This window comes from Bison bison, unplaced genomic scaffold (genome assembly GCF_000754665.1).
Source record: "Bison bison bison isolate TAMUID 2011002044 unplaced genomic scaffold, Bison_UMD1.0 scf7180017864384, whole genome shotgun sequence".
In the NCBI taxonomy this organism is placed as follows: Eukaryota; Metazoa; Chordata; class Mammalia; order Artiodactyla; family Bovidae; genus Bison; species Bison bison.
In genome coordinates this window covers 926845-941674 of record NW_011494956.1, presented here as the reverse complement: position 1 = coordinate 941674, position 14830 = coordinate 926845, and the positions used below count along the sequence as shown (strand labels likewise).

Genomic DNA, 14830 nt, shown 5'->3' with positions numbered 1-14830 from the left:
GGCAGGAGGAGAAGGGGATGACAGAGGATGAGTTGGTTGGATGGCATCACAGACTTGATGGACATGAGTTTGAGTAAACTCCGGGAGTTGGTGATGTATAGGGAAACCTAGCATGCTGCAGTCCATGGGGTTGCAAAGAGTCGGATACGACTGAGCAACCAAACTGAACTTACCCCACTAGAAAGAAATACTTCTGATAGAATAAAAAGAAGTGAACTCTTATTTTCCTAATTAAAAGAATCCACACATTTTTTCCTTTCTATCTGCCAATGTTTCCTGTTCCACTAACTGATGTATAACTCCATAAACTGACTTTTCTTATTTCATTCTATCTTCTGATTTATTCTATGGTGTATATCTCTCTACATTAGAAACAAGGGGAAATTTTGACAACACAGCCTATAATTTTGTCTAGCTTCCTACACACCTTTTATACATTCATTTTCATTAATTAAAAAATATTTTAGTGTTTCCAAATTCTAGGTACTAGTGATCACCAGTGAGTTTAGCAGATGGAGTTTCTGCCATCTCAATACATACTTTCCTCTTCCTTGCTCCGGATCTTCAAGGTCAACAGCAGCTTAAACCTAATTCTCTGCCTAACAACCATCTTGACCTCTTTCAACCTGTTTCTCAGCCTATATATCTGCACTCCTTTTTAGCCTTCACACAATGAGTGTCAATAATTGTATCTGGTTATATCACATCATCCTTTGGCATATTTATGTCCTATCCCCCACTATATATTGAAATCCTAATCCCTAATGTGATGGTATTAGGAGATGAGGTCTTTGGAGGTGGTTAGGTCATGAGGGTGGGGCTCTCATAAATGGAGTAAGAGGCTCCAAAGACATTCTTAGTCCCTTCCACCAAGTGAGGACACAGTGAAAAGGCTATGAACCCAGAAGAGAGATCTTACTAGAACATGACCATGTTGGCACCTTGAACTTCCTGGCCTCTTGAGCTGTGAGAAAGGGATTTCTGTTGTTGCTAAGCTATCCTGTCTGGTGTATTTTGTTATAGAAGGCTGAATGTATTAGCAGCTGGACATTCTGCAAATCTGATGCAAACGTTAGCATAGTATTGGCAAAATTGCTGAAGATCTAGTTAATATTTGCTGTTCAGATATATTAAAAAATATCACAGACAGAGTGAGCAGTGTCAGCTATAGTTTGCACAACTGTAGGCTGTTGTTGAAGCAGGAGATGATCGAGCCAATGTTGTATAACCTCCCCGGCATACGCAGGATGCTAGGCTGTTTAAAAATAAAAAAATTCTCTTCCCTCCCTGCAAAAAAATTCTTACCGAAGCCCTTTTCTTTTCTAAATGTCTAGAATTAGAGACTTTGTTAAAGTATGGTCAGGGCAATGTCTAGCACTTGGTTGATGTGCAATCAAACTGATTGGATTTTTGACCATGAATAATGGCAGCAGGATGGGTGAGGGCATGGAGTAGGACTGTATGACAGTATTTTTTTTCCTAATGTATCTGACCTTTTCAAAAAATGTATCTAGATTTCCTATTTAAAAACGTGTATAATTGTTTAGTTAGGGAAAATGCTGAAGTCATACAAAATAATGGTTCTTGTGAAGTCTAAGAATATGCCATCTCCAAAAGAAGAGAACACTAGCTCAAAACCAAGCTTATAAAAATAATTGCAGGGACCTCCCTAGTGGTCCAGTGGTTAAGACTCTGTGATCCCAATGCAGGGTCCCAGGTTCGATCCCTGGTTAGGGAACTAGATCCCACATGCTGCAACTAAGACCCAGCAAAGTCAAATAAGTGAATATTTTAAAAACATAATTGCAAAATATACTAGTTTTATTTACAAACAGTTATTCTTAGGTCAGAAACATTCCTCACTGATTATTACTAAATTAATAACTTAGCAATTAGGTATTATCATCTATGCATTTATTTATTTTTTTTACTTTGAAAAACTTTAAACATACATAAAATTAATGAGAATAATGTATACCCATCAACAGAGTCAACAGTATGAAATTCGGCATACCTTTTAAGCTATTTTTTAAAGATACAGTGTTAGCAGCAAATGGTCATTGGGTTCATTTGTCACCATTAACTTGCATTTTTAAGTATCAGTATTAAAACACATTTATCACCATTAAAATACACTTTCACCATTAAAATACATCTTTGCTGCTGCTGCTGCTGCTAAGTCGCTTCAGTCGTGTTCGACTCTGTGCGACCCCATAGACGGCAGCCCACCAGGCCCCGCCGTCCCTGGGATTCTCCAGGCAAGAACACTGGAGTGGGTTGCCATTTCCTCCTCCAATGCATGAAAGTGAAAAGTGAAAGTGAAGTCGCTCAGTCATGTCCGACTCTTAGCGACCCCTTGGACTGCAGCCCACCAGGCTCCTCCGTCCACGGGATTTTCCAGGCAAGAGTACTGGAGTGGGGTGCCATTGCCTTCTCCGAAAATACATCTTTAAATATAATGAATATGGGTTTGAGTAACAAATTTTAATTTGGTGTTAAATGTTTAATTAACATTATTAAAAGTGATGACCTTCATATAGATCATCTTCCATTACAAAAATCTTCAAGGAGAACCTGTTTTTTTGTGTGATGAACTTTGCTTGAAATAAGGGGCTTTTCAACTGAAACAAAGAAAACCTTTAAGAAAGAAAACCGTAAAGAAAACCTGTAAGTTACATAGAGCTTTTTTGCACATGAATGATGTGCCGAGCACTGTAAGAAGAGCTTTCCAGGCACCACTCGTTAAACAGCCCTATGAAGTATTCTTATTGTCTTTGTCAACAGATTAGGATGCTGAGTCTGAGAAAGATGAATGTAATTATCTGTCCAGAGTCATCCAACAAGTATTAGGTGGAGTCATATTAAGATTGTATTTGATATATAAAATAAATATTTTTTTAAGGATTAAAAAAGCCTTTAATTTTTACCTCTAATAATCAGAAATGGAATAGTAAACAGAAATTTTTATGCAGTCATTCTTTGGATGAAAGAACTTCTGCATAAACAGACAAAAAGACTGAACCATGATGGGAGATGTAACGACCAGAAGGGGTTAAAAGAAACCCACACAGTTCCTCAGGACCAAGTGGGAAGGAATAAGGCAGCATCCCAAAAAACAAACAAAATCCCAGGAATTAGAGATTTATTAGTGTCCAGAGTTTCAAGTCCATATTTTCCAGTTTTTGTATATAACAAATTAAAGAAATATTTCATCTTATTGGCTTTATTTTTTAATTGATAATTTAGGTTTGGTCTATAAAGAAGAAAAAGCAATGACTTACGTGTCAACCGAAATAAGTTTCTTTTCCCCGTGGTCAGAGGCATAGTTCCAAGCTGTTTCAATAATTCCAATGTAATAATGCTTATCTTTCGCCCAGGCTGAGGTACCACATAAAATTAGAAAAATACAGAGCAAGAAAATCTTCATTTTTTTTCCCCTCTTGGAGCCCAAGAAGCAATGGAATGAAATCAGAAGCAGGCAACTTTATAAATAAGGCTTTCTTTCTTTATTTGCTTGATTGACAGAATGTTATGTTGCATAAGATGGAATTATTTCGTTAAAGCAAATAACATTTTCCACTTTGGTTCAGTTCTCGTAAACCCAGGAAAAACCTAGTTTTCCACTGCCTGGGTTCTCTAATTACAAATAAAAAGTCAACAGTTATTGTTGGAGGCGCTGGAGTGTGCATAAGTCTGTGTTTCTACAATTCATTGTGTAAATTCCAGGAAGGCAGAGATCATGTCTTAATGTTCCCTTTGTTCTTCCAACAATATGCTACAATAAAATGCCCTGCACACAGTGAACTTTTAATACATCGGGATGAAAATTATGCAAAATGAATCAAAATAAGCAGCTCTTTACTTTGGAAAAGTCTAACAATAACCTAGTTACATATTCAAGACACAAAACATGATATTTAGCATGCCAAATTTAAGTACCCCCAAATAACAATTTATTTGGAAACTTTTACTTATTTTGTAAGCTCCAAACACATCTACATAGACAGTTAATCAGATTATTGTGTATCACTATGTAAAAATAATTAGCAGAGGATAATGGGAGTTGAAGACACTGTTTTAGTTATTGAAAAAATCAGAAACAAATAAACCTGTCTTTAAAGGCAAAAGTTGCCCTTAGTAAATGGACAGAGCCCTCGTTTATTTTATTTATTTGCATTTTTGGCTGTGCTTGGTCTTCGTTGCTGCATGGGCTTTTCTCTAGTTGCAGTGAGCAGGGGCTACTCTAGTTACGGTGCGTGGGCCTCTCATTGAGTGGCTTTTCTCCTTGTGGAGCAGAGGCTTTAGGGTGGGTGGGCTTCAGTAGCTGCGGCTCCCAGGCTCTAGAACTTAGGCCAGTAGTTATGGCACATGGACTTAGTTGCTCCACAGTATGTGGGATCTTCCCAGACCAGAGATGGAGCCCATGCCTCCTGCATTGGTAGGTGGATTCTTTACCCCTGAGCCAACAGGGAAGCCCAAGACCTAGTTTATTAACCTGGAATTTCTCTCTTTGATGTGGACATGAATTTTGGCGTGAAAGACTTTTTATTTTTTAGGTGAAGAAAATCCTGATGACAGTGCACATTTTATGATGATGGGAGCTTTTTCTCTAGAATACTTCAATGCATTACATAAGTATTTACTGAATGGGGATTTTAGAAATAGTTGGTACAGGAGGAAGTACCCCAATGTTCAAACAATGCATTCATTTAGTAAGTATTGCTGAATGAACCCCCTGTGTGCCAGACACTGTTCTAAGCACTGTGGGGGTATAGCAGGGAATAAAACAGACACGAATCCCTATGCTTGTCAACTTATATTCTACTGGGGAGAGACCAATGATATACAAATGAAGGGTGAAATATCTAGTACATATTAGCAGCAATGAATGAGGCTAATAAATGCCGAGGAAAATAGCAGTATGAAGATAAAAATCTGATGACACCATATGACCCCAGGCAAGACATATACTTGACCCCAGCCTCATTTTCCTCGTCTTTAAATCAGTCTCAGAGGGCTGTTGATCATATTACTTAAAATGACCCGTTAGGTCGCGGAGTGGAGATGTTCCTTTCACCTAGCAATAATGTTCTAGCAATAATCTTAACTAATTGTCCTGATACAGAAAATTGAGTCACCGTGCCCAGAATGTCCCAAGACCTCCTTCTAGAGTCACCTTAAGCAATTGTGCCCTCATGCCTGCTGAGGGGACCTGAATGGGGCTAACATCTTGCCCAGACTCCACTGGCCAAACCCTGTGTCTTGCAAGATGCTGTTGTTCTTTTTAAAACTTGGTGCCCAGAAATGCTCCTTTTTCCCAATGGTCCACACAGAGGAAACTTCTTTTAGCAGCTCATTCTCCTAGAGAGGGTGCTTTTTAATTGGCATGAAGCCCCTGTATGAGCCAGTGTATGGCTGATGGTGTAAATGATGCCCTTTGGGAACTGTACAGTTCCTGTTGTCCATCCACTGACCCTATTCAGGACTGTACTATGTGGGAAATCACATATCTGTCATGACAGGCTTTGTAGTTAATAGGTGTTTAATGATTATTAGGTCCAGGTGGCATCTATGCTCTATTAGCTTCCAAACAGTGATGAAGACCTTCATGATGTATTCCCAGTGTCCATGAGACTAGTTACACATTCATAACTCTTGACTTAGGACTGTACCTTCTGTCTCCAAGCACTTACCCTGATGCCCTAGGTTAACTGTAGAATTGTCCCAATAGTCCCTGGGTGGTGCAGAAAGCAGCTGTGAATTCTGGATCTCTCTCTCTTTGTCCTCCATCCTACCCTCTGAGTAAGTTACCCTATAATAAATGAATCCAGTGATTATGTGGAGCTGCCTGCCTCATTTTCTGGTGTCAAGATACCTTCTCAGTTCATGGGCACTTTTTGTCCCCTCCATGCCCCAACAATTGGTGAGCCAGCCAGGAGACTGAAAATGAGACAGGAATGGGCCATGCTGGGGGAAAGCCAGGTGCGGTGGGGTAAACCCAGGCTGGCCATCTCTTCTGTGTGGGGTGACCTAGCTATGTTCATGGGACCCTTCGGGCTACTGTGTGAGTTCAGGACACCTGGAAAATGTCAAAGCGCTTCCTAGATATATTAACTGCAATGGTGGGAAAGGGAAAGTGGATAAAAAAAGAAAGTGAGCAAACTATTTTAGCTATTGCATGGCCTTTGTTATATCCTATAAGGATTAGCACAGAAAAGGAATTACAGTTCAGCAGGAAACTAGAGAAAACAAAAGAGATTTTGGTGTTAGAGGGGGATGACTAGAGGGTGTGTTCTGCCACTTCTTTTTTAAAAAAATAATTTTATTGATTTATTTGTTTTTGACTGTGCTGAGTCTCAGTGTGCTGCATGTGGACTCTCTCTCGTTGTGGCAAGCAGGGGCTACCCTCTCGTTGTGGAGTGCAGGCTCTAGGGCATGTGGGCTTTACTGGTTGCAGTGCATGGGCTCAGTAGTTGCAGCTCCTGGGCTCTAGAGCACAGGCTCAACAGTTGTGGCACCCGTCTTAGCTGTGTCATGGCATAAGGGCTCTTCCCAGACCAGGGATCAAACCCGTGTCTCCTGCATCAGTGGGCAGATTCTTTACCACTGAGCCACCAGGGAAATCCAGGTTTTACCACTTCTGACTTCATATCAAAGAAAATACAACAAGAAGAGCATACTGAAGTGATGGCGGGTAAGATAGCTAAAATGCAGGGCAGTAGGCTCAAAGGTGAGGACTCTTATTTCACAGCAGAACTGGGACCTAGAGGTGTGATCTTTGGGATAAAGACTTGTCAGAAGATGAGGACATAATTATAGAGGAGGAAGAAGAAGCACGGCCTCTGATACAAGCTGAAACACAGGCCGCTAGGGAACCAGGAGATAATTGAGAGGAGACCCTCACAAACTCCAAAACAGCAGTACCAGCATATTCCTCTCCCGAGTTAATAGAATTAACTGTCAGGTTTAACCAAAATAGTAGAGAAGGAGTGGCAGCCTGGGGGCTCCATTTTGGGATACTTGGGGAGATGGCATCATGTTAAATGGGTCAGAAATGTCTAAGATGTCTAAAATTACCACAGTTATAGTGCAGCCTCTGGCAATGTTTGTATGTGGCCAAGGTGGCCTAGCTAACTTGATTGAATTGGTACATGCAAGCATTTGTCTGGCTTAGCCAAATGAGTGAGGCATACTGTACCCACCCTTAGGATGGCATCTTTGCAAGATTTACAAGAAACAGTGAGGGAATCAGGAATGAAGCATGCTATCTATGCTCCTAATTTCCAAGACCTGTTGAGGAGTTATTTGTAGCAGGTATGAAGGATAATATCCTGCAGTCCACTCCAGGAGCTTGGTTGCTGACCTGAGATAGGGACCTTAGTTTCAGTTTTGACTGGGATGGTTCATCAACCCATTCAGACTATGGTGGCTATGACAGCTGAATTAAGTGAGACTGAAAAGATCTGGCACGAGGGAAATGAACAGGTGCCATGCTTAGTCGCTTCAGTCATGTTCAACTCTTTGTGACGCCATGGACCTCAGCCCACCAGGCTCCTCTGTCCAGGGGATTCTCCAGGCAAGAATACTGGAGTGGGTTGCATGCCCTCCTCCAGGGGATCTTCTTAACCCAGGGATTGAATCCCCATCTCCTGCATTGCAGGTGGATTCTTTACTGTTGAGCCACCAGGGAAGCTCAAATAAACAGGTAGATAAAGCCAAAGAGAGAGAAAAAACAACAACAAAAGTGAGGAAATTAAAGGGGGCTCGACTAGAATTTCCTACAAACAGTTATGGCAAGACCTTGTATTAATCAGGACCCCTGAAAAGAATATAAACAATCTTATGGGGTCTTTTTAACCTTATGGAAAGTGTTATTCAAAGAAAAACCGTTTATTCTACTGACAGCAAGAGGAAGAGGCACAAGCCTGCACTCTGTCACTTTGGGAAGATGAAGAATAGGGGTTGATACTCTCAGTTCTGGGGATCAGGGCTGGGGTAAAAGCTGCTCCTTGGTGTGGGCCATAGGGCCACAGATACATAACTGTGGAGGCCCCATGTTGAACTATTTATCAGTCTCGCACCAATAGGAAGACCACTCTGGCTTAAGAGATATCTGTGCCCAGTGCACCCAGATTTATGGGAATCCATCCAAGTTCCAAGGGGCAATATGACCCACTGATGGATATGGAGGCTGAACGGTATGGATGAAACATATGAACTTGTATTTACAAATTGGAAGATTGCCTCCCCATCCCTTTCTGGTTTATATTTCACTCATCAGTTCAGTTCAGTTCAGTTCAGTTCAGTTGCTCAGTCACGTCCAACTCTTTGCAACCCCACAGACTGCAGCATGCCAAGCTTCCCTGTCCATCACCAACTCTTGGAGCTTGTTCAAACTTATGTCCATTGAGTCAGTGATGCCATCCAACCATCTCATCCTCTGTCGTCCCCTTCTCCTCATGCCTTCGATCTTTCCCAGCATCAGGGTCTTTTCCAATGAGTCAGTTCTTTGCATCAAGTGGCCAAAGTATTGGAGCTTTAGCTTCAGCATCAGTCCTTCCAATGAATATTCAGGGCTGATTTCCTTTAGGATTGACTGGTTTGATGTCCTTGCAGTCCAAGGTACTCTCAAGAGTCCTCTCCAACGCCACAGTTCAAAAGCATCAATTCTTTGGCGCTCAGCTTTCTTTATAGTCCAACTCTCACATCCGTAATACCCATACCTGGATATGTTATTGGGTATAGATGTCCTATAAGACCTGGACTTCACAATCACCACCAGCAAGTTCGGCTTATGAATCCATGCTGTCAAGCGTGTAGTGGTGGATAACACTAAATGGGACCCTGTAGAGTTGTCCATCCCTAGGAGAGTGGTGACAATAAAATAGTATCGCCTACCAGCGGGACAGGACGGAATATGGGCTACCATCATAGTATTAGAGAAGGTAAGGGTTATAAGACTGCACAAAGCCTATGTTGCCAGTGGGAAAAAACAAATGGCACCTGGCTCATGACAATAGACTGTAGAGAATTAAACACAATAACACCCCGTATTTATGCAGCAGTTCCAAATACAGCTGAACTCTTGGACACAAATCTCCTTTTCTCTCAAGACAAATCACTGAGTCTACAATTGTGTGTTAGTTGCTCAGTCGTGTCCAGCTCTTTGCGACCCCACAGACTGTAGCCCGTCAGGCTTCTCTGTCCATGGATTCTCTAAGAATACTGGAGTGGATTGTCATGTCATTCTCCAGAGGATCTTCCCAACCCAGGGACTGAGCCCTGGTCTCCTACATTGCAGGCAGATTCTTTACCATTTGAGCTACAGGGAAGTCCCATAGTCTAATGCCCTTTTCAGTATTCTCTTAGATAAGGGGTATCAGGACCAGTTAGTCTTAATGTGGGAAGGGAGGCAATGCACTTCTACTGTCTTAGCCCAAGGTTATCTGCACAGCCCTACTATATGTCATGGGATTTGGCTTGGGACTTGGAGAAATGGGCTCTCCCTCCCTCTTTCTCTCTCTGTCATTACACTGATGACATCACATTAACCCATGAAGACTTGCTGTCTCTTCTCAAGCTGCTGCATCACCTCAGGGATATTTAAAAGTAAGGGGATGGGAGGCAAATGCTGACAAGGTGCAAGGACCAGGAGAGTCACTAAAGTTCTTGGGAATGATGTGTACTGGTAAGACTGAAGTGATGCCTGAGGTTGTTTTTTTTTATAAAATACAGTAAGTCTCCTACATATGAACCTTCAAGTTGCAAACTTTCAAAGATGCAAACATGCATCTGGTTCCAGCAAGGAACTGAAACATGTGCCATCAGTCAGTTCCCTTTGCTGATGCTTTTATTGTTGGCTTACTTCTCTCTAGCTAAATGAGGAAGCATAGTTCTTAGTATTCTTTTATCATCAGTAGGAATTTTTTGTTCTTGCTGCTGCTCATATTGTTACTGTGGGTTTGGGGCACAAGCCACCTCTGGTATCTGACCCTAGGGTCTCTCAACAAGAATAATGATAAGATTGTTGACCCATCACAATATTGAGGGTGGAGTGTATGGCTGCTGACATAACTGATGCCATCTTGGTCTCATACAGTTCCTCCTGTCCTTCCACTGACCCTACCCAGGACTGTAGTACATGGGAAATCACTTCTCTATCATCAAGGGCTTTGTAGCTAATAGATATTGTTTAATGACTCTTAGGTCCAGGTGGCCTCGGTACTCTGTTAGCCTCCAATGATGAAGACCTTTTCTGACATATTCCTGGTGAACCATGAGACCAGTTGCATGCATGCGTGCATGCTTAGCCACTCGGTCATGTCTGACTCTTTGTGACCCCATGGACTGTAGCCCACCAGGCTCTTCTGTCCATGGATTTCCCAGGCAAGAATACTGGAGAGGTAACCATTCCCTTATCCAGGGGATTTTCCCAACCCAAGGATTGAACCTGGGTCTCCTGAATTGTAGGCAGATTCTTTACTGTGTGAGCCACCAAGGAAGCCCTTCCATATTCTAGGTTAACTATAAAATTGCCTCAATGGCCCCTCAGTGATGTGGAGTGCAGCTATAAATGCTTCTGGGTCATTGTGCACCTAATCCTACTCAGTGAGTAAATTATCCTGTAGCAGATGGATTCACTGATTATTTGGAGCTGCCTGTCTCATTTTTTAGTTTCAAAATACCTTCCAGTTTAGGTGAGCCCATTTTGTTCCCTTTCATCTGAGTTTCCAGGCATTTTCTTCTTACTCATTTTCTACTCTATGTTCAAACTCAGCCTTGTAGGATGGAAGGATGGTGCTCAGAGCACCGCACAAGTCCTGAAGTCACTTCTTCCAGAAACTTCTACCCTCCCCCTCTACTCATGCTCAGATAGTTACTGAGCTGAAGGCTCCAGAATATATCCTGATAGAACTCATCAAGTGTTAGTCGCTCAGCCGTGTCTGACTCTGTGAATCCATGGACTATAACCCGACATGCTCCTCTGTCCAAGGGATTCTCCAGGCAAGAATACTGGAGTGGGTAGCCATTCTCTTCTCCAGGGGATCTTCCCAACCCAGGGATCAAACCCAGGTCTCCTGCATGGCAGGCAGATTCTTTACCATCTGAGCCCCCCAGGGAAGCCCATGGCACTCATAACTGTGGTGAAATGAAACGGTTAAACAGTAACACCCTTGACCAGTGCAAGTAAACATTTTATGGTGTAATACAGGAAGGGTCAGGAAGTCATATTTCTGTCCTGTTTTGAGACAGTTGACCTTCCAGTTAAAACGCAAGTATCTGCTTTCAGGAAGTGGGGAGACGGCTGTGAACCTCAGGGCTGTCTCAGTAAGAGGCGAGGTCACTGGGCCCTAGTAAGTAGCCAGTTGTGGGCAGTTAACCCTAAGAACCTCCTTACAGTGATTCCAGAGTTGGTACTCAAGGGTGAACTTTGAATAATGTTGCAATTGAGAATTTCTGCACTCGGCATAGACTAGGATGATGCAAGAAGGCAGAGGAACCAACAGGAGAGATTTAGCTGACCTAGGGCATTTTTGAAAAAGAGAAGAGAGAACTCTAAACTGGATCAAACAGCCATTCTCTTAGCTGTGTATGTCAGAAGGTTTTTTTTTTTTTAGATTTTTTTTATGTCTTTATTGAATTTGTTATAATATTGTTTCTGTTTTATGTTTTCCCACAACCTCTGTATTGGAAGGCCAAGTCTTAAATAACCACTGGACTACCAGGGGAGTCCCTGTCAGATTTTTACCTCAGAACCCCAAGGTATAACTTTGTAGCTTGTTATAATTAATTACTGTATTCCCGAGTTAACCATTTAGTAACCCAAGTAGAGTTATATATAAATTTGGGGTTTTTTTTGCGAGTAGGGGGAGCGAAGGCCTCAGCTTGTGGGATCTCAGTTCCCCAACCAGGGATTGAATCCAAGCCTTCAACAGTGAAAGTCCAGGGTCCTAACCACTTGAACACCAGGGAATCCCCACATATCACAACTCTTCATTATTTTCCACAATTTTTTTTCTTGTCAACAGAAAGACTTCTGGACTGGGTGGTTCTTCTCTGCATTTAGCAATCAAAATTCTGAATGGCTACAGAATATCGCTCCAGCTGTATCTGGCTGGCAAGACGCAGTCTTTTTGTTACCTCCACTATTCATTCAGTTCAGTGGCTCATTCGTGTCCAACTCTTTGTGACTCCATGGGCTGCAGCACGCCAGGCTTCCCTGTCCATCACCAGCTCTCAGAGCTTGCTCAAACTCATGTCCATCGGGTCGGTGATGACATCCAACCATCTTCATGCTTATACTCTAATTTGTTTCTTTTTAAAAACATAATTAATTATTTTTGGCTGTGCTGGGTCTTTGTTGCTGTGCACTGGCTTTCTCTAGTTGCAGGGAACAGGGGCTCCTCTAGTTGCAGTGTGCAGCTTCCCATTGATGGGGCTTCTCTTGGGGAACACAGGCTCTAGGGAGTGCAGGCTCAGTAGCTGTGGTTCTTGGGCTCTACCACAGTTTCAATAGTTGTGGTGTGTGGGCTTAGCTGCCCCTCGGCATGTAGAATCTTCCTGAACCAGAGATTGAACCCATGTCCACGCCCCCTGCATTGGCAGGCAGTTCTTAACCACTGGACCACAGGGAAGTCCTCTAATTTGTCTCTTGCTGACTCGTGAGAACTGGCTCTTAACCTCTACCCTATGTCTCCAGAATTATTAACAAAGCAACCACCACTGTGACAGCAGGAGACAGTGAATATAAATAGCAGGTCATTCTGGCCTTGACCAGTCAGACTCCCCACAGTGTTGTCTTTTTCACAGGAAATTGCATGACTCTGGAATTTCATCAGTGAGTGGGTCACATGCAGAACTTTGATAGTGAGTCCCTGACTGACTCAGTGCAGGGCGAGCACGGCCTAACCTCTTCTCTGCCATGGATCAATTCAGGACTGCTTAGGGAATGATCGGCAGATAGGTCCTTGATGACTTCATCTCCTTTGGCTGCCCATTAGTGGATCAAGGTCTCACTCATCACCTTCTGTCAGGTTAAGGGGTCATAGGCAGGGGAAGAGAGAAAGCCAAAACTCTAATCTAGCAAAAACTCTTATCTATGGTATTGATGTCTACAGCATTAAGGGAAAGGGGATTTTTTTCTTTAATGGCATAAGGTTTTCAATTGTTCTTTCATCCTTGTTCTTTCTCTCCCTTGAATAATATAGAAAGCAAAGGATTTCATTTATTAACAATGAAAGAGAACCACAAGGAGGCAACTAGGGATATGGACTTGGGATTGAGGGGTTTTTGTATATAAAAGTCTGGCTCACAACAAGTTGTTACAATTTCAAGGAAATAACTAGCTCTGGAAGCAGCAGTCCCTCCCCAGCTAGCAAGTTCCCCCGAAGATGTCACACATCATAAAATATTAAAATTTAAAAACATAATTTGTACATGTTTTGTATCAGAATGGTCTGTTTATGTGACTGTCTCCTCAGATGGCTTCCTTGGTACAACTATGCTCTGTTTTATATTGAATCTCAAGAACCTAGCATGGTGCTTGATACATAGCTTAATAAATATTGAAAGAATGAATGAATGTTAACTCTAATAATGTTGTTGTTTAGTCACTAAGTCATGTCTGACTCTTCTGCAAACCCATGGACTGTAAACCAACAGGCTCTTCTGTCCATGGGATTTTCCAAGCAAGAATGCTGGAGTGGATTGCCATTTCCTTCTCCAGGGAATCTTCCTGACCCAGGGATTGAACCCTGTCTCCTGTATGAAGGTGGATTCTTTACCACTGAGCCACCCGGGAAGCCTATAGTCTACTCATAATTATTAGATGGTTACTGTATGCCAACACAGTGTAAAAAAGCCTTATACATTTTATCTCATTTAATTTTCACAGCAACCAATTAGATAGATGTGTAAAAGTTTTTTATTGCTGCGTCACAAATGGCCATAAACTTAGTGACTTTAAACATATACATTTATTATCTTACAGTTCTGTATGCTGAAAATCTGACATATGTGTCACTGGACTAAAATCAAGGTATCAGTGGGCCTGTTTCTTTTAGGAAGTTCTAGGGGAGAAGCTATTTCCAGTCTGTTCCAGTTTCTAGAGGCTGCCCACAGTCCTTGGCTAATGGCCCCCTCCCATCTTCAAAACCAACAGGGGCAGGGGTGTCCTTCTTTTTTTTTTTTTTAAGAAAATTTATTAATTTTAATTGGAGGATAATTGCTTTACAATATTGTGTTGGTTTCTGTTGTACACCAACATGAATCAGCCATCAGTCAGTCAAGTTCAGTCACTCAGTTGTGTCTGACTTTTTGCAAGCGTGCCAGGCTTCCCTGTCTATCACCAACCCCCAGAGCTTGCTCAAACTCCGGGTGCCTTCTCCAGCACCATGGTTTCAAAGCCTTTTAGAACTGAATTGCAAGTAGTGCTAACCAGGTAATTCCAGATCAACTGGATTAAAGTTCCATTCTTGGGAGAAGCCAATGCTTTTATTTTCAGTATTAAGTCCCAGTTTGGTGACATAGGGCTTAGCATATGTGAGTCAATTTGGGGCCTATTCTCTTTCTCTTTTTTTTAAACATCAAGAATATTTTCATTTTAAAGATAAAGAAACTATGGATGAGAGAGATTTTATACTTTGCCCAAGATTCCATGGCTAGTGAGTGGCGTAGCTGGAATGCAATTACAGGCCTGCCTCCCAGAGCTGCACAGTGGACCTAAGGGCATGAGAGCCTGGCTCCAGACTGTGTCAGGCTGGGCCTCCAAGTTGCTCTGCCCTTTGGAAGAATTCTGTTCAGGGTTTTGATTGGCAGTTGATGGATTCAG

The 14830-nt window shown here is 42.2% G+C and overlaps 1 protein-coding gene and 1 non-coding gene across 3 annotated transcripts in view; one reads left to right on the top strand and one right to left on the bottom strand.

Moving 5' to 3' along the window:
* The window catches only part of CP (ceruloplasmin (ferroxidase)), a 60693-nt gene extending 57041 nt beyond the window's left edge, over window positions 1-3652 (bottom strand). Inside the window, exon 1 of one of the 2 annotated variants that reach the window (XM_010858117.1) lies at window positions 3282-3652. In XM_010858117.1, coding sequence (XP_010856419.1) covers window positions 3282-3427 — 146 coding nt within the window. In that variant the 5' untranslated portion in view covers window positions 3428-3652. The remainder of the gene's footprint in view (window positions 1-3281) is intronic. The other variant, XM_010858118.1, reaches the window with a different exon arrangement.
* Window positions 1667-1738, top strand: TRNAG-CCC. Its single transcript has one exon. It is a non-coding gene; the product is annotated as a tRNA-Gly (tRNA).
* Window positions 3653-14830: the final 11178 nt, after the last annotated feature.